Genomic DNA, 26,626 nt, shown 5'->3' with positions numbered 1-26,626 from the left:
CTGTGAGTTAACTTTTAAACAAATTAAATTTGTATCTTTTTTTTACTTCTCTCACCCTCACAACAACCCTGCAAGATAGGCTAGTGCTAGACCTGTAATGTAACTTTAAAACAAATTAAATTCATTTCTTTTCTCTCTCTCTCTCTCCCCATTGAGGGTGCTGCCATGATTTTCTTTGTCCCCACAGAAAACAAAAATTCCCAACATGTCATTTGAAGCAGTGCCAACTTGCCCAAAGGGAGTCCTGCCACTGAGGCTCATGGGAAGTAAAGTCTGAGCCCATACATGCTGCACTGTGCAATCAGTGCCCATAGGTAGGCCATGAGGGAGCTAGCCAGCTGACCGACTGACTGACGGTTAGCTCGGTCGTTGCTGTTGGCAACAGCCCTGGAGCTGCACCCTCCTCCTTCCCTACTGCTCCTGATGGTGCCTAGCGACTGAGGCAGCTGGCCCTAGGTGTTTTCCCTTCAGGCCAAGGATGGTAAGCCACTTCCAGATGATGGCTGCCAAAGCCTAAGTCTTCCCTTCTGCCCAAGGCAAGCTGGGAGTTGTAAGCGTAAGCCTTGGTTTTTATTAAATTCTTTAAAAATACTTTAAAACCCCAATTCTGTGCTTTTAGGTTTTTCTGGTACATTGTACAATCAGACCTATCAGCATGCCAAATTTCAAGTTTCTAATGCATCTGGAAGTGAGTAAACATTTCCAGACATAAGCACATCGCACACACAAACTTTCCACTTCATCGGTAGAAATTATTTAATCTGGGAAACTGACCATGTGAAATGGGATGATGTGCATTTGACTAAATGCACAGAGGCCCAATTTGAAAATTATATACCTTTATGGCCATAGGAAGGCATGCTCTCACTCTCATTGGAAAAAGGCAGCTTTATTGCATAAAAATAAGGTAACTGCTTGGAAATGAAGGCTAAATGTATGAGAAGTTGTTCCCCCTGAAAAAAACAAGGGAAAACATAAGCCTATGCAAACAAAAGAACATAAGAAGAGTCATTCCGTATCAGACCAAGGGTCCGTCCAGCCCAGCACTCTGTTCACGCAGAGGCCAACCAGCAGTCAACCAGGAACACAAAAGCAGGACACAGACCCAATAACACCCTCCCACCCATGTTCCCCAGCAACTGGTGTATATAAGCTTACTGTCTCAGATACTGGAGGTAGCACATAGCCATCAGGACTAGTAGCCATTGATAGCCTTCTCCTCCAGTAGAACTTTAACCTATTTCTATCTCTCTACCTCAGCTTTACAAGTAAGTCTACAAAAGTTACTAACTTTACTGGTTTAAAAGTTCATTCATCCACCTGCCCATACATACAGAAGCCATTTGTGGCATACTGAGAACATAAACAGGGGTCAGGTCATTCTGTGGACCCCAGAGGGCTCACTGTGGAATCAATCTGTAGTTGACTTCCACTCATTCTGTAGGACTTTCCCTTCTACCCCTCCCCCATATGCTCCCAAATCTGCTGCAGAGGTGTCCCTAACCCTCTGGAGCACATTAGGGACACAAAGGGATCCCGGGGCAGGGGAAATCTGTTCCACCAGAAGTGTCCAGGGAAGGCTGGCCTAAAACGATGACATGAATTTTTAAGATTAGCGCTTTAGCTAGCTTAGTTTCTTGATACTCAAATCTTATGATCTCTCCCTTGACTTACGCAACACACATTTAGAATTATCTCACAACATTTGGAAAAGTAAAATTCAATAGCAAACGTATTCAATGGCTTCTATATTCAGTATATTAAGAAGCTATAATTTTGAGTAAAAGTAATCCCTTAGCTCCATCTCCTGGTGAGAGTGTGCAATTTTGTTGGGGGCAGGGGGAAAGGAGGCAATAATCTTTAGTCTTTTAAAGAGACAAAACAATCTCTCAGAGCTAATCGAGTATTTGAATCTTCGCTGTACTAAATTCAATTATGTCAGTCTTTCTAAATCATTTTATGATATTTAGCAAAACTCCCTAACTGCCACGGTTAATATGCTCACAAGATCCAGCATGTTCCATTCATTTCTGGGAACACACTGATATTTTCTGAGACCCATTAATAACTCTCATAGGATTTATGTACAAGATAAATTCAATTCAATTTCCTTTTTCAATTAATGACCAATTATTTAAGCCAAGCTTGACGGAGAATATTGCTCAAATATCATTAATCTAACAAAAATTAACTTTACCATTTTTGTTATAATGAGAACATAATTTTAAGATAAAATAATGCTCTTAATTTAATAATGTTATCCTATATTATAACACAGTTGCAATCCACTTGTTAAAAGGTCGCATTAGATCAAGGCACTGAAATGTATCACTGTGAGAACACTTATATTTAAACTTAAAGATTTTCAGCAGTTGCTGTGAACATATTCAAGTTCATGTTGTTCCACTGGTTGTTTCTTTGGTCACTATTCCCTTTTCTTGCTCTCAGTCCCTGGCCTCTTTGCTAATTAGGCACTGTTTAATACCACTGGTTGCAGCAACTGGTGCCATTCTGTTGATATCTTAAAGTTATATTTTATATGACCACATCACATATGTTCATAAACAAAATGTGGGTTACCACAACTAAGTAAATTAAATGGCAGCAGACTGTGAGAGCAGAGAAGAAGGAAAATGATGTTGGGACAAGAGAACAAAAAGATGTTGAACAGGAACAAACACAATAAATGTTCAATGAGGTATTTTGGGGGAAGGTAATTGGTTCAGCTGAATCAAATGTGCTATTTACAAAGTGAGTATCAAAGTTAGAGAATATACACTAGAAAACTCGTTATTATCACGTAACTGTAATCACTTTATATAGAACACAAAAAGTCCTCACATGGATCAGATCAGAGGGCCAGGGTGCTTAGCATCCCATTTCCCATAGTTTATTTACTATTTATTAAAGATATTTCTTAACCACCTTTCATTACAAAATAATCCCAAAGCGGCTGCCAGTGAGATGTCTATGGGAAGCCCACAAACAGGATGTGGAGGCAAAATTGTTCTACCTCAGCAGCTGGAATTCAATACTATATTGCCTCTTAATCTGGAGGTTCCATATAGCTACCATGACTTACAGCCACTGATAGACCTATCCTCCATGAATTGTCTAATGAACATTACCATACCTTGGGGCAGGAAATGCCATATATTCACTATGGATTGGATCCAGAATATGCCTCTCATAAAAGGAAGGGCTCCTTCCATCCACGAAGACTTCTGATTCAATGGAGATATTCTGCAGGTGTAATGGAGAAGGCAATTTTCAGCTATTCCTCCCCCCACCCACCGCCACTCCAGTTTACTATACCCCTGAAAATCTGCTACAGAAGGATACAGGATCCTTTGGAACAATAGGCAAGGTTGCACTCACATTGCACCAGTGGGAGGATTCTCAGTGGAACTCTCAATGGAACTCTGATTGGGAGGATTTTACCACTGATGGAAGAGCCCTTCGGATCCAACCCTATGTGTTGTGTGACAAACTACTTCCTTCTGCTTGTTATAAATCTACTGCCAATCAATTTCATTGGAAAACCATAAATTCTAACATTATGCTACTCAGAAAAACCTATCTCTATCCACTTTCTCCACACCATGCATAGTTTAATAAGCCTCAACCATGTCCCCATATGGACATATTTTTTCTAATGGAATGACAGACTCAACAAATGTTTTGGACGAGTTGCTGACTTAATCATTCATTGCAATAAATGCCCAATATATTTATTTTAAAAAACACACAAAAGGAAATAAATTCCGACAAATTAATCTGGAAGAATGAAAGGAACAGGGTTTCTTTGGTATATATCTCCTTCAGTATTCTGACCCCCTTGCTCTCATTTTTGGTGGCATTTACTTCTTTAAAATATTTGTGCTTCACCTTTCTATTAAAATAAATAAATCAAGCAGTTTACAACATATTAAATACAACATCAACATCTCAAAAAAAAGAAAGAAAAGAAAAGAAAAGAAATTACAGATTGACAGTAATTACAAAAAAGATTTTTCTGGAAAGGTGGGAATAAAGAAGCATGTTTTGATGAAGGGTTTTAAAGAGGGGGAGGTGGTGGCTTCAATAGCGAGGTCGGATTGTTTCAGGCTTCAGACACAGGGATGGAAAGCACGAAAGAAGGAGATGCAGAAGAACCACAGTTGATAAAATTAAGCTAAAACAGTGAATACAAACTAGAGCAGGTTTGGGGAACCTCTTTCAGCTCAAGGGCCACATTCAATTCCGAAGAATCTGCCAGGTGCTCCACTGAAGCATTGAGTAAGGCTGAAGATAAATGGGGGCGGAGCCAAAGGCAAAAGTGTTCCCCCTTCCTTATATATTAGCTCTCTCACTCACCCCGCCAAACACAAATGCTCAACACAGAATTTCCTAGTTATACAAACATTCCCCTGGTGCAGTTGAGTTCATATGTTTTGTGTAACACCCAGGCCACAGCTAGACCTAAGGTTTATCCTGGGATCATCCAGGGTTCGCCCCTGCCTGAGCACTGGATCCCCTATGTATCTCTTAGATTAACAGGTTTGACCCCTGGACAATCCAGGGATAAACCTTAGGTCTAGCTATGGCCCCAGTGTTAGCTGCATAGGGGAACATAGGAATCTGCCTTATATGGAGTCAAACCATTGGTCCATCTAGCCCGGTATTTTGCCACTAACTGGCAGCAACTCTCCAGGCTTTCAAGCAAGAGGTTTTTTCCTTGTCTTATCTGAAGGTGCTAGGGATTGAACTGGGGACCCTCCACATGCAAACCTGCACCGCCTGCATAAATGATTGCTCTATACCGTTTGTCATTTTTCTGACTGTTCCAGAAATTGCCTGCTACATCTGCAAGCAGATGAGAAGAGTTCTGTGATAGGCGGCAGAAAAAGGTAAAACAAATGGCTGAAATAGCAAAAATCTCCTGAAGAGATTATTTCACCATCTGCCACTCCAGTTAGACTCTTAGCCATAGTTAAGGAATCGTGAGCGGGATGCAAAGGCTGAGCTCACAAACATGCACAAACACACACGGAGACATACTTTTCCACACACTACCCAAGAGCAACTCTACATGAATTATATTACCAGGATTCAGCTTTTTAAAGAGAGAATGTAGTAGGGTAATAGAGGTCAGGGAAGGAGGGGAATAAGAGCCATGACGAGGGAAATAAGCCACGGAAACATGTAGCAGCAGAGTATCTGCAAGGCACTAATCTCCACCCACGGAAAGCCAGGTGTGCCTCCATCTGGTTTCTGAATATTTAACAGAATCCAAATGTTGTCTATATAAACAAACATTGTGCTACATTTACAGGGTCCTCTATATCATTATTGATATCAAGTAAGCAGTCAAAGAGTACAACAGAGCTACTGAGGAGTTAGTGCAAATATCTACACATATGACATTACATATCAAGCACACAGTGTTTGTACAACCTTCTGCAATTTGTACGAATCTCAAAAGACAAGTTTGGGGCTATTGGCCCAGCAGACAACTATGTAAATAAATATGACAACACATTTTAAAAAACAGTGTTTAAAAATTGCCAAATCATCCTAGAGATGTAATAGAAATACATATATTTTAAGCCTCCCTTTCTAAGTAAAATAAAAAAATCACTATTAGTTTATTTATTTGTTACATTTATATCCCACACGATCCTCCTCCTCCTCTCCATTTTATCCTCAATACAACCCTGTGAGGTAGGTTAGTCACCAATGGCAGTGACTTACCATTATATTTAGGAAGGGAAAATGAAAAAAGCAAATCCAAGACTATTGGGAATGGGGCAAGGGAGGGGTGAGCCTGTCTTGTTGGATCTGTCTCATACACCAGGGGATGGGGTAAAGAGAGGCAGTACACTTTCCTTTTGGGCCAATCATGGTATACATACAGAACGGTCAGGAAGAAATTTGCATCTCTCTGCTCCAAAGGTGATCTATCTCACAAATGGTCCTGTTAAACTTTCAGCACGCAAGCATCTGATAATTGACACACTCTTTTCAGTCTGGCCTAACCCCAGGGGGCAGGGCGATTAAGACAACACCCACCCCTGCATTCAAGAAAGGACACATGAAGGTGGGTCTTAGGCCAAGCAGGCCAGGCTTGCCCAATGTGACCATCACTCAACATTTGTCAGAAGGAACTCTACGCATCTACCAATGTATGCATGTAGAGCTCTTCCATGGGAGAAGGAGGTCCTGTTGGGGCCAGAACATGTAGGCAATCGAGAGGGACAGTGTTAGCCATGGAGGGGGGTGTCTTGTATTCTTTAACTCTCACTGGGGTGGGGTTTGAACCCTCTAGTAAAACGCCCTATTAAACTGAAGGATTATATTAATTAATAGAAAAGCAATATGTATAGAAAATGGCACTCACAGTAATTGAGGACACTTGCCTTCTACCCATCTGACAGACTTAACAGATGTTAATTCAGGCTTTGAAACTGGCTTAAAAGAGTAATTATTGTCCTTTTCCTAAAGGGTTTATGGTGCTGCTACTTAGATTCTGGTTTAGAATGTTCTTGTTATTTTTTTTAATGGCATGACGTTGGATCATACTGCTATTGGATTATATGGCTCTTTCAGTTAATTGTTTTATGGAACCTGTGATATTAATTGTTTATGTTTGTGCATACTGTGCTTTTATTCAAGCCACCATGTGAGGGTTTTTATCCTAAAAAGTAGCCTTAAAATATCTGAGTAAATAAATTATGTGGTTTTCTCAAGAGCCCTATTCATGTGTTGTTTATCTACTTATTTATTATGAATGCCACTTAATCTAATAAAATCTTGCCGACTGAAAGCAAAACTGCATTGCCACAGCATCATGAGATAAACTCCTCATACGACTGTGTCATAGATGAAATTGCTGCAACCATGTGGGAACGTAAACTCGCCTGAAGCATGTAGCAGACTGCCTCTGGCCCTACACACTGATGCTAAAACTGCAACATTATCATTGGTGAGTGGCCCTTTGAAAAAGGGAAGTGGCAGCATGTACCCTTTAAGGCAAGAAAGAGAGCATGCACATACAACGCCACCATGATACTGATTGTACAAAAGCTTTCTTCATTCTGCAGTGATTGTGTAATTGTATTTCAAGTGTCAACCCAGACTGTAAGCGAATCCATGAATCAGTGTTTGCAGTACAATGATGAGGACGCAATCCTCATGCTTGCTCAGAATGTAAGTCCCAGTGAATCCAGAGACGCTTACACCCCATGTACAACTGCAGTGTAAATGTGTAACCTTCACCACCAGCAATGGATTTCAAAAGAAGCCCCACGTGATGATGAACAAGTAACACTGTGCCAACATGAACTGAGAATGAAACTGCACAAAGATATTTACCGTAAAATGTTCCTGTGACTTGAAGTTCTCATCCAAGTAAACCCGAGCTCTGTTGTAGTCTTTCATTGCATCACTTGATAACAATTCTCTGAAAGGTACAAAATGAAACAGACACAGAGTAAATATTTTTCTAAATATCTAAGTACCTACTCATTTTTTAAAAAATTAAAAACATGTTATGGGCCCATTAGCCACAAAGAGACGTTGGGAATAAAGTGCCTCATTTAATGAAAAAATCATCAAGCAACTCTCTGACGATCAAAGTCAGTAGAGGGCACTGTTTCACTACTTTCAGCACAGTACGAGCTACTACAAATTCTTTTCATATTAGCTTATGTAGTGAACATTTGACTGAGAAGGAATCACACTGCTTGAAGTGGGAGAGGTATGGTACTTCAATAACTTCTTAGCAAATGAAACATCAGGCAAGGATTTGTGGGCACTTATTTTCTCTAAAATGAAATATATTTCATTACTGTTCACTAGCGGTGAAATCTAGTGCTGCATAGAAACAACCTGTGCCTTCCTCAACCTCTTTGTTTCCCTACGAAAGATGCAGCCATTTTTCTGCCTCTTTTGCAGGGTTGTTGAGAATTTCGGAGAGATTTTTCAGAGTGCAGCGCTTCATCATGGATGTGGCTGGGTGGAGGGCATGCTCTTTATTTTACAAACGTTCATCCCTTTCTGTCCTCGAGGCCTATCCAGCTTTCTCTAAAACCCCCGAGAGTAGTGGTCTTCAATAGGTCCAGACCTGAGACCCACCTCGGACTCCCAACCTGCAACATGGAACCCAATTTCACAATTGTCCAACATAGTGGCAAGAACTTTGCCATGACCCACTAGACTGATCTCCTGAGCCCTTTTTGGGTTGTGACCTATTGGTTGAAGACCACTGCCCTAGAGGACTTAACCAGGCCTTCCTCATTTTCTAGTGCTGCTGCCCACCAAGTGCCTGAAAGCTGAATGAGGCATTTTAGTTTTGTTGTCATTAAAAGTCCTTTTAACAAGAAGGAGAGGGAGTCCTCACTTAGTTTTCAGGCAGGCAGCAGCATCAAGCATTTAGAAAATCTGAACATGGTGTGAATTTCTGCCTGGACAGCCCAGTGATGAGCTGAAAGACTAAGTGTGGGTGCATGGAGTCTAGTTTGTAGTTGAGCACACTATGTAACACTGGACAAAAGTTTTAATGCTTACATGGCACAGATGTTAAGGTTTTTGACTCAACTTACCATTTCTATGGGTTTGAGAGCATGAGTGAGAATTTTAAGCACCTTGTCTCATCTTAAAACTAAAGCGGTGGTATGATTATGATTATTAAGCAACAATTGAGATGAACTGGTATAACACAGGCAAATAAAAAGTAAAAAAAACAAAGTTATACGTATAACACAGATGTTCCACAGAAGATGTTATAATCCATTCTGCTACACATTAAGGAACTGACTTGTTTTCCAGACCTACATTTAGAAATAATCAATTTAATTAATCTACCACAGAAACTGACTGCATCATTTGAAAATGCTTGTAAAACCAGCAGCAGCCTGTTAGGAAGTTCTTTTTTCTTCTTCTTCTAGCTTGTTATTCTGACATTTTACCTCATTCTAAGCACGTACAATGGAGATGATAGTGCTAGCTATATCTGACCCTTCTTCCTTACTCATTAGCTGGGCTGAAGATTCAGTGACAGAAGAAAATGCCACCTTCTGTAGGGTAATTCTTCAAACTGAAATGCTTTTTACACTGTAGTACCACCATGTGATTCTTAAAAAACAAACAAACAAGAACCAATTCTCCTTGCTTGACACTACTTCCACCCTTACCTACTATTATCTTTGCATCAAGAACGAAACAGGAATTAGTACACTGGGTAGCAACTTTCCAAGATACATAACATCTTTGTAAATATTACAGAACTTTAAAAGCCTGCCCTTTTGTTCAGTAAATCCCTTTCTCTGAATTTTTGCTCAAATCTCTGCCAATGTTATATATCATAGGATATTTTTAACTGTAAGTGGCCTTGGACCCCTATCTGGGTCAAAAAGCCATTCACAAATGTATAAATAAGCAAATAAATGGAATACTATTCAGCTATTATTAAATTGTACCTGTGGAGAGGGAGCAGGGCCGTGGTACACTGTAGCCGCCCGCAATATTTCTGGACATGTGGTAGCTCCACCCTTGGTCTTCCTGTGCTGAGCAGGAAGGGGAGATTCTATGCACATGCTGCCCAGTGTGGGAAGTTTATTGGTGGAGCCAGCTCACACTGGGATGTTGAGGGCAGAGCCAGGGCATGTGGAACCACTCCCATTCCACGGGTACATTTTAACACCTATAAAGGATTTATCCTTATTCATTCATCTAAAGGAAAAAATGTGTTTAAGGGTAATCTTTTTGACTTCTGGTATTATTATTATTATTATTATTATTATTATTATCATTATTATTATTATTATTATTATTATTATTTCATCTATCCTCTTCTCCCTCTCTGTTTCTCTGCTGGCTGAGGCTGATTGGAGTTGGAGTACAGCATCATTAAGAGAGTCAGAGGCCTTAGCTAGACCTAAGGTTTATCCCGAGATTGTCCCGGGGTTGTCCCTGCCTGCTTCCGGGATATCCTGTGTGTCATTTACATGAACAGGGATGACTCCAGGACGATCCCGGGATAAACCTTAGGTCTAGCTAAGGCCAAATAGTCTTACCTAATATGTCCCATGCTTTTTCAAAAACACTGAAATGGCTTGTAATAGTAGTACAAACAATTAAAAAACACCACCACCCAAGTTTTATAGGAAAACATGCTTAATCTGGAAGGTGAATGTAATGGTATTTTGAAGAAGATACGAAATGTCCTGTAAATAAGGAGAGTAAATGTTGACTTCTAAGCAGAAGACATAATGCAGTTTGGAATTGCATCTTGATACTTACTTAACAAACTTGTCCACATGAGACATGGATGCTTCATAGTTTTTCCCACCAAACTCCTGACAATGTAACGCCATGAAGTGTGGCTTGTGTGCATGTACAACCTGTAAAATGAAACAAAGCATGAGCATAGCCACACTTTAAAAAATATACAAATGGAATGGGACTACCAGCAATTTATTTTTTTCAATGCAATAGATCAAGCAACAACTTTTTCAGTCACAGCATTATTCTGACAAGCATTTTTACCTCAAAAATGTACTGTGAAACTTTGTCAAACCACACAACAAGCTTTCCTAACAGTATGTTGCAGCTTCTAGATTCTGAGGACAGGCTGCTTCATAGGTTACATTTTTTCCTACACAAATATAATCTCTGTGTAGTTTAAAAAAAAAGTACACAGATTTGTGGGTAAACAAGGCACACCTATTGCATACATTTGTGTGATACTGCCATAGTTAGTCATGCACAGAGCTCATCCCATAACTAGAAAACAGATGGAATGAACTAATCCCAAATTATATTAGCACAACTGCTACTATAACTTTCTCTCCCACTGACATAACACTGTTTAAAACAGAAGACGTGGAATTGTAAAAGCTATGATACGTAAAATGCAAACAGTAGAGATTTAGCCAATACACATAATCCAGTCTAACAAGAGAGATAGCGAGACAGGCTAGTAAGATTAAGTGGCTTTTGTTCCTATATAGACTGTAGAATTGGCAATATGTTGGTAAGGACCTCAGAGAATACTATTTTATGTTGGACAAGAGCATGGATAATAAAGTTGTTTCCTATGGGAGGACCTAGGAGAGTGTCGTTAAAGTTGATTACTAATAGAACAACAACAATCTGGTAAATATATGGAGCATGGATGGTGAAACTGAAGCACCGGTGCCATGTGGCCTGGGCAGTGGAGGTTTACAGCATACCTAACAGCAGGATCCATTCATAGAGTCAAGCTTACACTCCTGTCTGCTCCAAAGCTTAGTGGGCTAGGTAAGAGGCAAACCACACCAAGGCCAAGGGGGCCTGTAGACATAATGTAACACTCCCAAATCAGCACAGCTATACACTTGAAATTTGACATGGCACAACTGCGAAAAGGCACTGAAAATCTCTATTACATTTTTAATATGACTTGCTAAATTATCAGCTTTTGGGAACTATCACAAACCATGAAACCAGCCAGATCAAGTCACCATATGCACCATTTAGGGTGCAATCCTATGCATGTTTAAACAGAAAAAAGCCTGCAGCTCTCAGCATTCTTCAGCTATTGGCACGAAGGCTGATGGGCATGGAGCCTGATGGGCACCACAGACACAAATCAGTGGAGAAGAGACTATTGTCCAGTAAATTAACACAGCACATAGCCAGATTGTGAAGAACCTTCAACAATGGGCTAAACTACATGCAGCACCACTCATGCAATTAGCAATTGTGTGATTAGCGTTTTAAAAAGCAAATTGCAGGTGCATGGGACCCAATCTGGATTGGCAGTCTGGCACGGAGGATGGGAGGAAGGCTCTTAGTACTCTACTGCAGTCCCAATTCTGATAGGGACCCCTGCATTTTTAAAACGCTTTCATTGAAGAGAATAACAGCTTTTCCCCCAATGCAAATAGCATGAATGGATCCCCCAATCTGGATGGGGCCAACAGCGGGGGCAAAGGACAGAAGTCCCCATCTGGATCTGCAATTTGCTTTTTTCAAAAATGTGATGAATGGCATCATGCCTCATTTGGCCCAATATGTAATTCAATACTGGGAAGGGTGGAGTTCGCAAATGAATTCTTGAAAACAGAACGGTGGTGTTACAAGTAAGTCCTGGTTTCAGATCTAAAATTTTGAAGAGAATGCACTAGCCACAATGCTTCCACAATATCTTGGCCTCAATAATAATAATAATAATAATAATAATAATAATAATAATAATAATAATTTCTTACCCGCCTCTCCCTTTGGATCGAGGCAGGGAACAACATTAGTACAGAATCAATACATCTTAAAAATTCTTGATTCTACATTGCCAGAAAAGGCTAGTCTTTAACGCTGCCTTAAAATCACACAGAGAGTTAATTTTATGAATCTCCTCCGGCAGGCCATTCCACAATCTGGGGGCAACAGAAGAAAAGGTCCTCTGGGAAATTGATGTCAGCCTAGTTTTAGCTGACTGAAGTAAGTTCACCCCAGAGGACCTGAGTGTGCGGGGTGGACTGTATGGGAGAAGGCGATCCCACAGGTAATCTGGACCCAAGCCATGAACATTTTATTCATTTATTTATTCATTCACTCATTTGTTTAACTTTATCATGCTCTCTTGTGCAGAAGAAAATGGCACGTTCTCTATGGATTTCAGTATATGCTTTTTAAATACTGCAACACTGCATTTTAGAAATTAAACAACCAAGTAAATGGCGAGCAAAGAAAACCAGGCTCGGAGCATGGATGCCCATCACAAACATGAGGGATGTTCCCTACAGGACTTGTGCTGTCAAATCACATCACAAAGAACCTATAATTAAATTCACATTTTACAGAAGGCTAACATGTCTGTCCTTTAAAAAAGACTTATAACATGAGCTCAATGGTTATATTAAGGGATGGTTGTTTAACTATAGAATGTTCCTACAAGCTATTTTGCATTTTCCACTGTTCTCCAGGCATAGATCTGTTCCTGGCTGCAAGGACAAGCCCTTCCACCAATCCACGACTGTTTCACGTATGAGAAGTGAAATTACCATGTCTGTGTCATTGTATACATGGCTGGAATGCTGATTACTAGTGTCAGATTGGTTTCATGCTATATGTTTGAAATGAACGGCATAAAAATGTCTTGGTTCAGACATTTTCTGTAATGCTACTGACTTGGATTATACAGCTAAACATGTATTAAAACATTAACAAATTTTTAAAGCAATAAAAACAAATAAAACTATGTTTAGCTTTAGGCAAATTTAGCCCTCAAAGGCTTTGGGAAAAAGACATGTTTTAACTTGGCGCCAAAACGAAGCCACGTCTGCTGCACCAGTCGGGCCTCCAAGGGGAGGGCATTACGCAACCGGGGTGCCACGACAGAGAAGGCCCTCTCCCATGTCTCACCATAATGTATGTCTTGCACTGGTGGGATGCAGAGGAGGGCTCCTCCAACAGATTTCAAATCTTGGGCAGGCATATTTTGCCATGAAGTGACTAGACAGCTGTTTACCCTAAAATAAAATTAGGCTGCAATTGTATGCATGTTTAGACAGAAAAAAGTGCTACATGCTAACTGAAAAAGCATAGAATTGAACCCTTAGAAGCTTCAAACTGAAATTTAGATGTGTGCAACATAGAAAGTGTGTGTTTGGGGGTGTGGTGTGATATGGCTAAAAATAAATGTGCTTTCAAGTTTACAACTACTTGGCTACCTACATTCAATAGCCAACATGCTTTCCATGCCACCCCTAAAACTGAGTCATACAAATGGCAATCCAATGTAGAATATAAAGTAAAATGCATTGTGCAACCTTGCAAGTTGGTCATTTTGAGAAAGCAAAAAGGTAGTGTTATCCATCACTTTGAAATAAACTCATTAAAGCAAAGTGCCTGCCAGACACTAATGAGTTAATCAATAAGGGGATTTTTATCAGCAACGAAAAACATGCCCCTTTGCAGGAATATCTTTAATGAAGTATTTGAATCTGACCCCAAACAGTCAGCATCAGGTCAAGAGTCATCTACTGTTTACCTGGAGAGGGTTGGCAGCACATTAAAAGAACAGGCAATATCAATCACATCAGGTCAATGGCAAGAGCAGAACACAATTAAGCCAGAGTCAAACACAGAAATGCAAAGATTTTTTTTTTTTTACCATTTATTGCAGCCAAGTCAACCTCTTTTTATTGAGGTGCTTTACATTTAGCATTAAAGGGGCTGGTTACATTATTTTATTTAATATTTAGCAGCAGTTTCTGCAGTCGAAACTCTCCCCACGGCCTGAGTTCGATCCCAGCGGAAGCTGGTTTCAGGCAGCCGGCTCGGGTCGACTCAGCCTTCCATCCTCCCGAGGTCGGTAAAATGAGTACCCAGTTAGCTGGGGGAAAGGTAATCACGGCCGGGGAAGGCAACGGCAAACCACCCCGCTATAAAGCCTGCCAAGAAAACGTCAGCGAAAGCTGCCGTCCCTCCAAGAGTCAGTAATGACTCAGTCATTACTGAGTCATTACACGAGAGGTTCCTTTCCTTTCCTCCCTTTCTGCCTGAAGAAAAAAATAGAGGACCAAGGCAGTTAAAATCTCAGTAAAAAAAAGAAAGATTGTAATAATTTAACAGAGAGAGAGAGAGACTGACCCTTTTCAGACATACTATGCCATGGTGGTTAAGCATTTTGAGCTAAACATTATGGCATGGGTATATCTCTACCCCCCCCCAAGTCCTGAGATGGGCGCATATGGGCGCCATGCACTTCATAAAAACTCGGGGGGGGGGGAGTCGAAAGGCCGAAAGGGAGCACCTTGAATTGGAAGATGTCCTCCCCTATAATGAACCGGAGGAAATGACGATGATCGTTGTGAATCGAGACGTGGAAGTACGCATCTCTGAGGTCGATTGCTGTAAACCAGTCCCCTTTGGAGAGGAAAGGTAAGATGGTTGCTAAAGAGTTCATTTGGAACTTTTTGGGCTTGATGGACTTGTTGAGTTCCCTGAGGTCCAAAATAGGACGGAGGCCTCCATCTTGCTTCGGAACCGTAAAGTAGCGGGAGTAGAACCCATGTCCTAGAACGTTTGTTGGTAATCGCTCTATGGCACCCTTCTTTAAAAGGGATGTAGTCTTTTGTAAGAGAGCGTCTGTAGGTGATGAGAACCTTGCGGTTCCGAGCAGAGGGAGGGTAGCAAACTCTATCTTGTAGCCCCAAGAAATGATGTCTAAGACCCAGGCGTCGGTGGTAATGCCCGTCCATGCAGGGTAAAAAGGGGCAAGGGTATTCCCAAACAGAGGTGGAGCGGTTGTGATGATGAGGCAGTCAAAGACGACGTCTTTGGCCTCCATCTGGTTTGCCCTTGTTTTGCTTAAAGCGACCAGCGAATTGTTGCCTCTTGTACTGCCCTTGTGGCTGGTACTGAGTCGTACAATCTTGTGGTTGTTGTTGTTGCCTCGGCAGAAATTGTTGCTGAGTTCTGAACCAGTGTCTGGGACAAAAGGCTCTTTGTGGCTGCTGTTGCCCGATGCCCATTTTCTTGGCTGTATTTTTAGCCTTCTAGATACTTTCCATCGACTCATCGGTGGAGCAGTGGAATAAGCCTTCGCCATCAAACGGTAAGTCCTCTATACGGGTGCGTGCCTCTTGGGACAATCCCACCGACCTTAACCATGCATGCCTCCTTAGTGCGATGGAAGCAACCATCGCTTTTGAAGCACAGTCCGTTGCGTGACGTTCTGTTTTCTCCTGTATTTTATACAGGTTCTCCAGTCTCTTTGACGTTGGTGGCCTAGAGGAGGGCAACTTCCAGGATTGTTGGGTGGTTCGTAACAACACTGGTAAGTAGGGGATGGCTGCCGGTGTTGAGGTTTCGCAGTAAACGTCATCATAGACCGGGTCGTTTAATTTTTCCAATGGTTGTGACATTTCAATCCCCAAAGACTTTGCCATCCGTTGAACTTGCTCAGCAAAATGTGCTAAGTCTTCCGAAGGGGAGACTACATCTGCGGTCGCCACTAGATCATCTGGTGAGGGGACAGACGGTGCTGGCGACGTCTCCTGTGAGGAGTCAGATTGATAGCCGTCGTCCGAGAAAATATCCAACGTGTTTCCCACTTCCACTCGTCTGGAGGACGGGTGCACTGAATGCGTCGGTACCGGGATAGTCGGATGTAGTGGCAGTGGGTCGTGATTCCCCTGGTGTTTGCGTCGGTTGCGAGGGGTGCCTCGGTTGCGACAGTTGTGGAGGTGGCGGTGGTGGCATAGAGGTGACGTCATGAGAAGGTGGGGGACGAGAGATCGTCTCCGAGGGTGGTTGATGGAGACGCGGGTAGGATGCGTGTGAGCGTCCTTGATAATAGTAATAATCTTGTTCTCCTCTGTGTCTCCAATCGTCACAATAATATGGCAGATATGGCGGTGGTGCCCAGTCGGCGAAATACTCACACCTCCTTGGTGGAGAGTGGGAGTGTTCGCCGTAGGTAAAATGCTGACGTCCCGAAAAAACAGAGGTTGGTGAGCGATCCCGGGCATGTCGGTATGGAGACATTGATCGGTACCGATATCTGTCGGTATCAACTGGCGGAGGCGGTTCCTCTCGTTATCGGGGAGAAGAGGGGCCCCAGTTCGCCATCGTATAGTCCAAAGTGGAGTCTCTTATTTCACCCTCTGAAACAGATGCCATTAAGGCAGGGTTCTCCACCGGTACTGTAATAATTTGGAAAGGTGATGGTACCGGGGAGGAGTCCAGAACTTCTTCAGATTGCGGTGTCGGCAAGGTCAGTACCGGCGGTGACAACAGTGTTGCCCGCTTCGGTATTAAAAAAGACTTCGGTAGCGAAAGCCTCGGTATCGGGCTCTTCGGTACTGGAGGGGACCTTTGTAGTGAAGATCTCGATATTGGGCTCCTCAGTACTGCAGGAGACTTCGGTAGCGAAGTTCTCGGTACCGGGCTCTTCGATACCGATGGAGTCGAAGTGGCTAATTTTCTTTTTCCATGTTTAACTTTCAGTTTACTCTTCTTCTTTTGGATGTCTTCGGTCCCATTGTGCTCTCTAGCCCTCTTAGAAAGCTTCTTTGCAGCCTTTATAGAAGCAACATGAGGGAGGACGGGGGGGGAACCGCTAGGGCTTCACTCCGACTAGGAGGCTGGGGCGAAGGCTCCATTTTGTGAGGAGAAGTAGTAACTCGAGGGGGCCTCGGTTTGTCTACTGCCACCAGTGCCCTTTCCCAAAGAATCGCCCTAAGGCGGTCTGAGCGGCTTTTTCTCGCTTGTCTCAAGAATTTTAAGCAAAACACGCAGGATTCAACTATGTGAGCTTCCCCCAAGCACAATAAACACAACGAATGTCCATCCGTCTGGGAGATCTTCTGTCCACAGGATGAACACTTTTTAAACAGTCCTGTTTGTGCCATAGGCACTTAACAACTAACTAAGAATATATATATAAAGACAGAAAACTGGAGAGGAAGAAAAAAGGAAGAAAAACCGACAGTTTTCAGCTAAAGCTAAGTGTACCTAACTAAGAAGTCTCCAAGAACGCTGTTGACCAACAGGCGATTGATGATAACTGAGGAGATAGGGCGGGAACCCCTGAGCATGCTCAGTGGACGGTGGGGGAGGGGTTCCCGCCTAAAAGGTTTTCAGCTAGTGAAGTTTCCGGAGCTGGCCCTGCACAGGCACAGAGCCCATATGTGTGATGCACAGAGACCACAAAGAAGAACCATGGCTTAGCATGATGTCTGAAGAGTCCCACTGTGTTCTTTTTGTAGGTGGCCCACTTGGGCCACCCATAATTATGGTTGGGAACAACACTGTTTTGCGTGTTTTTTCCATAGGGGCAAAAAAAAAATCAGTTTTGGGGCATACTTAAATTCCCTTTTGTCTGATCTGCCCCAAATTTTGCATGTAGATAGCTGTGGTAATTTGCTTCCAGATTAGCCAGGTTTGGTGCATAACAAAAACTTTTTATGGGATGGTATAGAGGAAAAGAATTAGCCCCTTCCCTCATGTAGGGCCTCATGAGCGGAAGTTAGCGTTGCCCTCTAAGATACAAATCCGTGGGGAGTTCTTCTAATGCATGGTAGAATTTTTTTGAGTGTGAAAATCTGAGAGAAAAGAATGAAAATGCATGAGCAACTGCTTGCTGCACAAAGCTTAAGCCACATGGGTAGCAATATCATACCAATTCAGACGAGAAAAAGGGAGAGACGTACTCTGGTGCTATGAAGAGCGGGTATCTTCAATGAAGAATCTTAAAAAGCTCAACATTTCGGATATACAATCCTTCTTCAGGAGCTGGATTTGGAAACACATTGTTGTGATTCAAAAGGAAGAATGACAATAGTGATTAATCACTATTGTCATTCTTCCTTTTTTCTTCTTTTTTTGCACCTTTTTTAAATATAATTTTTATTATTTAACAACAACACATAATAAATCATATACATACATAACACAACATTCCTCTTATTTCTTAGCTATACATTCTACTTCTTAACTAACTCACATTAATAAGTGCCCCCCACCCTCGGGATCTTATTCTAGTTTCCAAAATTGCATTGAATCTTCTGGCGGTGTTCCTCTCCCTTTTAACAATACATGTTCTAGGAACAATTTCCATATCTCTTCAAAATCATTGTTTTTTATTATCCCCCTTCTAAATCTAATATTACATGTTAATTTATCATTTATAGCAATACCACATATTTCTTTATACCAATCTTCTATATCATAATCTCCTTGAACTTTCCAATTTCTGGATATCATTAACCTTGCAGCTGTTAACAGGTTCGTTATTAATTCTTTTTCCATCTGATTACATTTAAGATTTCCATACATTGATAGTAATGCTACACTTGGTGTTTCTTCTAAATCCATTCCAGTTATTTCTCTATACACCATTTTCCGTAATTTTTGTACACTAATCACTATTGTCATTCTTTCTTTTGAATCACAATGTGTTTCCAAATCCAGCTCCTGAAGAAGGATTGTATATCCGAAACGTTGAGCTTTTTAAGATTCTTCATTAAAGATACACGCTCTTCATAGCACCAGAGTACGTCTCTCCCTTTTTCTCATTAGCAATATCATATGCAATAAATTGCAAGCCCTAAAAACAACTTCCTGTGAAAATTACAACAATGAGGATCTGTGATTTAAAGAAATAATAAAATGTGCATTGGTCTACAGAAAATTAGTCTAAGGATGTAATCACAGAGGGAGGGAGAGAGAGAGAGCAGTCTAAAAAAATCCACCAAGACATTACTGCAAGGGGACTTTTGACACAGAAAAGACTTAGCACCAACTTTTAGAATAATAGAGCAAATTAGTAAAGCATGCTTCACAATTCAAAAGCAACATACAATATTTACATACTCATGGCTCTTCCAATTTTAGAAGAGATTTGAAACGTACAGTGGAAGTCAACAGTGCTAAATTGCTTGGGGGAAAAACACCCTGTTTTCCTCAGAACAGCTCTTTGGTTTTCAGGATGTAAGAAATACAAGAAAGGGCACATGAGTACAGGGAGCTGAGCTACTCACTATTAGTATTACAGGATTCTCAGTAATCTACGGCTGACACACGGCCAAAAGTAAATACCACCAACTTGTTCAGACAATTTTCTATTTGCTCTTCCTCTTCACATAACCTTGGTCTACGTTATCTACATGTTCTTGATTACCAGACCCTTTAAACCATAAAATAAATAATCTGTACCTGTGAGTCTTATACATTACAAGCAATAATACAAAGAGCATAGTACTCCCAAGAAACAACAAACAACTATTTTTCCACAGGGGAAAATGAAATCAGATAAAGTATGTTTTCATCTGCAGAAAACTGAAGTCATGTGTCCTAACAGCACAATTGTTATGCCAGCTATTGGTTGGCAGGATACAAATTTCTTTATACATACACACAAACTGCAGTAACTAACTTCCCCCACCACCACCCACCAAAACCGGGAAGGGGGGGGGGAGGAGAGAAAAGCTGCTGAGATAAATGACAGCCAAACTAACCATTGAAAATACTTATCTCCATTGGAATCAATGGAGATTTCTTTTTAACACCCCCTGAGGGTTTTGTCTGTTTCTTTTGGAAATTTGGGGATGAAAACAGGAGGGGGTGGGTGGGCAGGGAAAAAGCTTAAAACTTCCCTCCCGAAGCATTTACACTGAAGCCAAATAAGCTATGTGTGATTTGAAGGACATTTAGTTTGGCCCTAAGACAAGAAAGAATGCAATCCTATGGAATAAACTTCTTGTAAAGGTAATCTTAATTTAGCTGTAGCTACACCAAACTACACCAAGCTACCGTTTCAATGCATTTTGAATATAATTAAGTAAAATATAAACGGGGGGAAATGGAAATACACTTTTGAAATTGTACTTTTGAAAATACATTCAAAAGATAGGAAAGTGCATGCGCACATACACACACACCCTAAAGAGAAATACGAGAAATATAAAACTTTGAAGGAAGAAAGGTAGTTAGCTCTGGTAATTGCAGGGGGTGCCATTTACCAACCAGACCACCACCACCACCACCACGCAACAAGCCCCTAGATGAAGGGGAGGGAGTGACATTGTAGGTAAGAAGAGTCCACAAGAGTTCTGCATTGCCCTCTGGTGGATAAAAATAAATACATAAATATCTCAGTAAAACACATTAATTTATTTTATTGATTTTCCTTTCTTTAAGATGGTTGCTGCAATTTAAAGGATAAGATGCTCAGGATCCTGCTACTTGTACCAATGGATCAACAGAAAAGACAGGCACAGGGCAGCAAGTGTTCCCGCAGAATAGTAGCCCTCCACTCTGTCCCCCATTGCTGGATCCCAGTTACTTGAAGGAAAGGCACTTTTCAGCTACTCTGAGCAGTTTTCTTTATTGTCATACTGATACATAAAAGCAGAGCTCATGGATTCACTTCCTTCTGTCAGTGACAGAACTTGGGGGGTGGGGGTGGAGAAGAGAACTTTGGAGCTGGGAAGTATCTGCTGTGACACTCCCTTCCAAGCAATGGTCCATTCAGTTCTCCTCCATATTCAGAGGGTCTACTTATTCCCGAGTAAACTTGAATACAATTGCAGCCTTAATTGATTGTTGTGCAAACCCATGCACGTTTATACAAGAGGTAAATCCCACTGTGTTCACTGGAATGTGCATAGGATTGCAGCCAAAGAGTCCACAATTATAATAGGCAGTGGAATAACTGAATGGGGGGGAAAAAGCGCAGCCCTTGGTTGTGTCAAGATTGCATCATGTTCAACTGGTAAATCACTTCCTGTAATTTTAGCACTTCTGAATATAATCAGCGATTAATCAAATTCTGAAAGACATGCAGAAGCTCGTGGCATTCTAAACCATAAGACTATGGCTTTATATTTTGTCTGAATCTTATCAATGAAGTGCTTCTTGAACTTAAAGTGGTATCACATGACTTGCTGAAGTCAGATCGTAATGTGTGGCTCAATATTCATTTGTTTATTTATTACATTTATATCCCACCTTTTTCCCCCCAAGGAACCCAAGGCGGCGTATATAATCCTCTTCTTTTCCATGTTATCCTCACAACAACCACCCTGTGAGGTGGGTTGGGCTGAGAGTCTGTGACTGGCCCAAAGTCACCCAGTGGGTTTCCATGTCCGAGTGGGGACTAGAACCCAGTTCTACCGACTCCCAGTCCAACACCTTAGCCACGACACCACACTGGCTCTCAAGTGTGCTTCCCTGCTAATTCTCTGATAAATTGCAAAATCTGAGGGATCAGGAGAAGAATTTCCTCAAGATTATGGCTGATGTAAAGGTTATTGCAAAAGAAATGCCATTAAAGTGCTAGCTAAAGAAAAGAGAATGTGTTGCAACCCAAACCAGTTTCAAAGCTATGTTACTAAACTAAACACAGCAGAAAGTATGGGTAGTGTCCAATTGGGCCCTTTGTTGTATGGCCAAGTCATGCCCCTTCTAGAAAAAAGGGTTTGCATTAGTTTTGGGGCCTACCCTTGGAAGTACTACATCCCAATTGGATACTACCCCGTGTGTCCAAAAATCAATCATGTTGTAAAAGTTGCGTCCTATTTTTGATCGCACTATTACTGAACCTAAGAGAAGGTTTGCAGACAACTGCAATCTATTGAATGGGATTAGTACTCTCCCCCCTTTTTTTTTATCCCAAATGCAATTAATCCCTTGCTCAAGAAAAAAACTCAGATAATTTGAAAGGCATTGAAGCAATGATATGGGTGGATTTGAAGCAGAACTCAAGACTATTTCCAAATGTTATAAAGAGGTATGAAAAAGAGACAAAAATAAAAATTGCCACCAACAACCAAGTACTTAATCTTCCTGAAGAAATGAACATGTTTTGCAGTAAACTCTGGAAATTGTGTGCCACTGTGCCATCAAGTGCTGGATGTGAACAAACATTTGCAGGTCTCGACCAAATTAAGACCTATTTGAGGCGCACTGTGGGGGGATGAGCCCCTAAGTAACATTGCCATACTAGCCAAAGAAAAGAGACCCTCCTAAAACCCTCCACTTTGAAGCTATTAATCATTTTGCAAGAAATGTATAAAAATCAGCAGGTTTAACTTCTATAGATCAACTGCGGATGAGCTTTCTCTCAATATACTCTCCTCTCTTCCCACTTACTGACTATCAATCTGATCAGCAGACCTCTATTAGTTTAGATACCCAGCAACATATCTGGGTTTCCTGCTTATACAGCACTCCAGGGCTGTCTTGTCTCAGTTTGCGCTATTGAAAGAACCACTATTGAAAGAACCCAAGGTTCTCCCCAAATCTAAAACAAGTGTCCCAATGCTTTGTAAAATGAAAGCTGGGATGCAGCCTCCCTTAAGGACCAAACCAAAGACTAATGGCATTAGGCCTATAACAGTTTCAAATGTGGCCACACATGGTAATACAATCAAGGTTCGGCAGGTACAGCAGCAGAAATATTTATTATAAGTCCAATTGGATCAGTTCGCTGACAATATGAAAACCAAATGCCAGCAATGCTTATAAAAAGGGTCCTATATTTCTACACCAAGAGCCAATGTCAATAAAGGACAAGATGATTGGGTTCAACAAACAAACAATGACCCATATTCCAAGTGGCAAATCTTGGCAGCAATCCAATCCAGAGCTGTATTGCTGTAAAACTTACGGAAAGAAAGGGGATATATGTGTGTACACAAATGCAGGCAGAGACTTACCATTCCTGTTTGTTTTCCAGAATTAATATCTAAGCAACTAATTGCTTTACTGTAAGACTACTTTCTCTGAGGGAAGCAAGAAGAAGAAAAAGCCTGGCCTCAATATTTTTCTGCTCCAAACATTGGGGTACAAAGACAAAGGGATTAAGAGCCATTGTTTGAAACTTGGAATAGGGATGTGTATGTGTTTGCATTAAGTCAATCTTCCCCAACCTGTTGCCCCCAGATGAAGTGGACTTCAACTCCTATCAGCCCCAGCCAGCATGGTCAATAGCCAAGAATCCTGGGAGTTGTAGTCCAAAACATCTAGAGGACATTAGGGTGGCAAAGGCTTCCACATCTTCGATAGCATCTTTAGAGTTCTCACTGGTTCTGACTGAAACCCAGAGTGGATTCACCGTCCCACTGTCATTGGAGCTACCAGCCTCTACTGTCTGTCTGTCTGTCTCTCTCTCTCTCACTCACACACACACACACACATAAAGGGAAAGGGATGAGGTGTCATGGCAGGCAGAAGATAAAGGAGTCCTTCCCTTTCACACCTACCCCACCCCACTTCTTGTGGGGGGGGCTATGAGGGAGGAAGGGAGGCAGATCCACATATAGAAAACTCTTCCTGTACACAAATCCCCCTTATTGGACTGGAGGCAAGTGTCTGAGCATATTCAGCTGACTTAACCACAACTCTTTGCGAGTCGTTCTAGTGAAAGAAAAGGGGCGGAAATGAGTTTGCAGAGGTGCCTGTACTCCAAGACTCTCCTTCAGTAGCAAGGTCGTTCATAAGTGCATATTTTTTTTTAAAAAAAGAAAGAATTCCAGAGCTATTTCCTTAGAAATCATGCATTAGCACACCAATGACATTGTGGGCTTGTAAATATTGCCTGCTATGTCACACTGATTGGTTTTGTAGAAGCTTAAAATCTACTAAGAAAATAGGGCTCTGTGAGCAATGTACATATTTTCTTGCTGCTATACACACACAGGATACCACAAGTTTCCATGATGTCACACAGAGGACTTGGCTGCAGTCCCAAGTATGATAAAGCTAGTGCTCTTCTGCCCTTCCCCTCCAAACCCCGCCCTCCATCGAACAGTCAGCCTGTTCTCAAGTCTTTCCATTTGAACCGAAGTAGCTCTAGCCCATGAATCTTTCACACTTAAAACACGAACTCACCAGAGAATACAAGCTTGTACCCCCTAAAAGGTATATAGGCTGCATGCATTGCATTAGACGATGTAAACAGTTCAACTTGGGCAGTTTGGGATACAGCAAGAGATTTACTTACAAGATTTAAGGCACTAATTTAATACATTGCATAAAACTTTTCATGAGATGCTCTTTTGCAGATCAGATAAATTGGGCGCCCTGAGGAATCTCAGGGCGGGTGGGGGGGGGAACAAACTACCTCTTGCACAATAGTATGGAACAGCTGGGTTCTGAGAACAGAGTAACAGTTTCCTGCTCACCTAACCCTGAACTTCAGCCCTAAGAGCAGAGCTCTTAGCCTTTCTGGAACAGAAACCTTGTAATGTGTTTGGGTTCACAGAAGGGTAAGAAAGTTTTGGTAGGGGGGAGAGGGGGGAAAAAGACACAATTTTTCTCTCCTTCCTTTCTGAAAAATGCCCCCCCGCCCTGCTATGCTCTATAGTACTAAATGGCTCAGGTTCTATCACTCTGTGTGCGCGCGTGCATTTGTGTGTGTGGTGAGAGTGAGAAAGGGATATAATGGGCTTCTTATAAAAAAAAACCCAGTGGCAAGCCCTCAGAAAGGGGTTGTGTGTTTCTGTCTAAAACAAGCTTCTAAAAAGGCATTTGTTTGGTCACCTGTGGTAAATAAATTGCAGGGAAGCTTTGGGAAAGTTGATTCTGTTGAGTCACAAATTACTCACATAGGAATGTAACAATAATTCCTGTCTGATTGTAATAACTTGGATGTATTAGTAACTTGAGATGTATTGTCAGCATGTTTAAAATCTGGCCACCCTCTCTTTAAAAACAATCCTTCATCAATCCCTCGTTCTGTACAAGGTCTCAGTGACTCAATGAATCTACAGAAACTCACCCAGTTTCTAATCTGAATGTGGCCATATGTGGGGCATTAGTATTATGAAAAGTATTATGAAAAGTTTCCTCAATTAGGAAACAGAAATAACTGTAAAGCTTACACTGAATCTGTGACCCTTAAGTGGAGTCAATATTTTATTTGCTAGCGTGAGGGTCTGTTATTTAAATTGTGAACTTGACTCACAGTGGGGAGGTGAAGAAGCTGCTGCTATTTCTACTAGAATGCTACAGATGTAGACTATCTAGCTCCAAGTCTTGCAAGAACAGGTCCCTGATGAAGCCCAGATCCAAAGGCTGAAGGTGGCTAGAGAAAAGAGTTTAAGGACTTGTTGCTGGGGGCAACTTTTAGTCTTGAAAAAGATCTATTATTTGCACTAATATCTGGATTATTTTAGTTTATACGTATTAAATAAGTATTTATGCTTTGCCTTGTGAATCATCATGAAATGTTAAGTTATGTAAACTAGGAATGGGCAACTTGTGGCCCTCCAGATGCTTTGGCCTTCAACTCTCATCAGCCCTAGCTGGCATTGCCAATGGTGAGGGACTGGAGCTGTAGGCCAAAACATCTGGAGGGTCGCAAGTTGCCCACCCCGATGTAAACTCTTGGAATATGATTTACCATGGAAAAGCATCAAACAAATGAATTGATTATGATGATGACAAAGACATACCTTTACTACAAATTTTACCCTACATGTTAGGGGCAGGCAATCCCTAAAACTACAAAAGACCTAAAACAACAAGGCAGAAATCAAAACCATATTTCCATCACTTCCTCTTTGTGATTTACACTTCTCTCTTTCAAAGCTTGGCCCTGAATGTGGTCCATATTCTATAATGCTGTTGGTTCTGGTAATGGACAGATTTGTCAAATTTGATTTCTCTGTTTCTCACTTTTCCAATCTTAAATTCAGTATGTCTTGAAATTTTGAGAATTTCTCCAGTATTAATTTTGTTCAGTCCTGAAAGTTGAGATTTTTTTTAAGTTCACATGAAAATCCATAAACATTTTTGTATAAATTTCTCCTAACATTCATTTTTGTATGCACTTTTGCCTCATATACATATTTTTAGCAAGTGATTTCCCTAATCTAATGCATTTTAATGTTATTTTCTCTAATATACACATTTTTGATTAGAGAACTCTATTGTAAAATTTGTAGACTTGTGAGTTGTAAAGGATAACTGAATTTCAGTTTGCATAGTGATTCAAAAATACAAAATTTGAGAAATTTGAATTAAAATGCAAACTGAACAAATTTCTTTCCCAATCCCTAACTGGTACTACTGAGGAAAAGTCATATAAAAAAATCAAGGAAAGGCAAATTCTTTGTAATACAAAACTCTCTTCATGCTTATTTAAAATCAT

At 41.1% G+C, this 26,626-nt stretch overlaps 1 protein-coding gene across 5 annotated transcripts in view; it reads right to left on the bottom strand.

Moving 5' to 3' along the window:
* The window catches only part of INPP5A (inositol polyphosphate-5-phosphatase A), a 290,804-nt gene that overhangs the window by 194,872 nt on the left and 69,306 nt on the right, over positions 1 to 26,626 (bottom strand). For all 5 annotated transcript variants that reach the window (XM_063132848.1, XM_063132845.1, XM_063132849.1 and 2 more), the window contains exons 3-4: positions 10,282 to 10,382; positions 7,354 to 7,441 (exon numbers count right to left, since the gene is read on the bottom strand). In XM_063132848.1, coding sequence (XP_062988918.1) covers positions 7,354 to 7,441; positions 10,282 to 10,382 — 189 coding nt within the window. The remainder of the gene's footprint in view (positions 1 to 7,353; positions 7,442 to 10,281; positions 10,383 to 26,626) is intronic.

Source organism: Elgaria multicarinata, chromosome 8 (assembly GCF_023053635.1).
Source record: "Elgaria multicarinata webbii isolate HBS135686 ecotype San Diego chromosome 8, rElgMul1.1.pri, whole genome shotgun sequence".
Classification (NCBI taxonomy): domain Eukaryota; kingdom Metazoa; phylum Chordata; class Lepidosauria; order Squamata; family Anguidae; genus Elgaria; species Elgaria multicarinata.
Note: the sequence above shows the minus strand (reverse complement) of the source record. Positions and strands in the feature narration are given on the sequence as shown.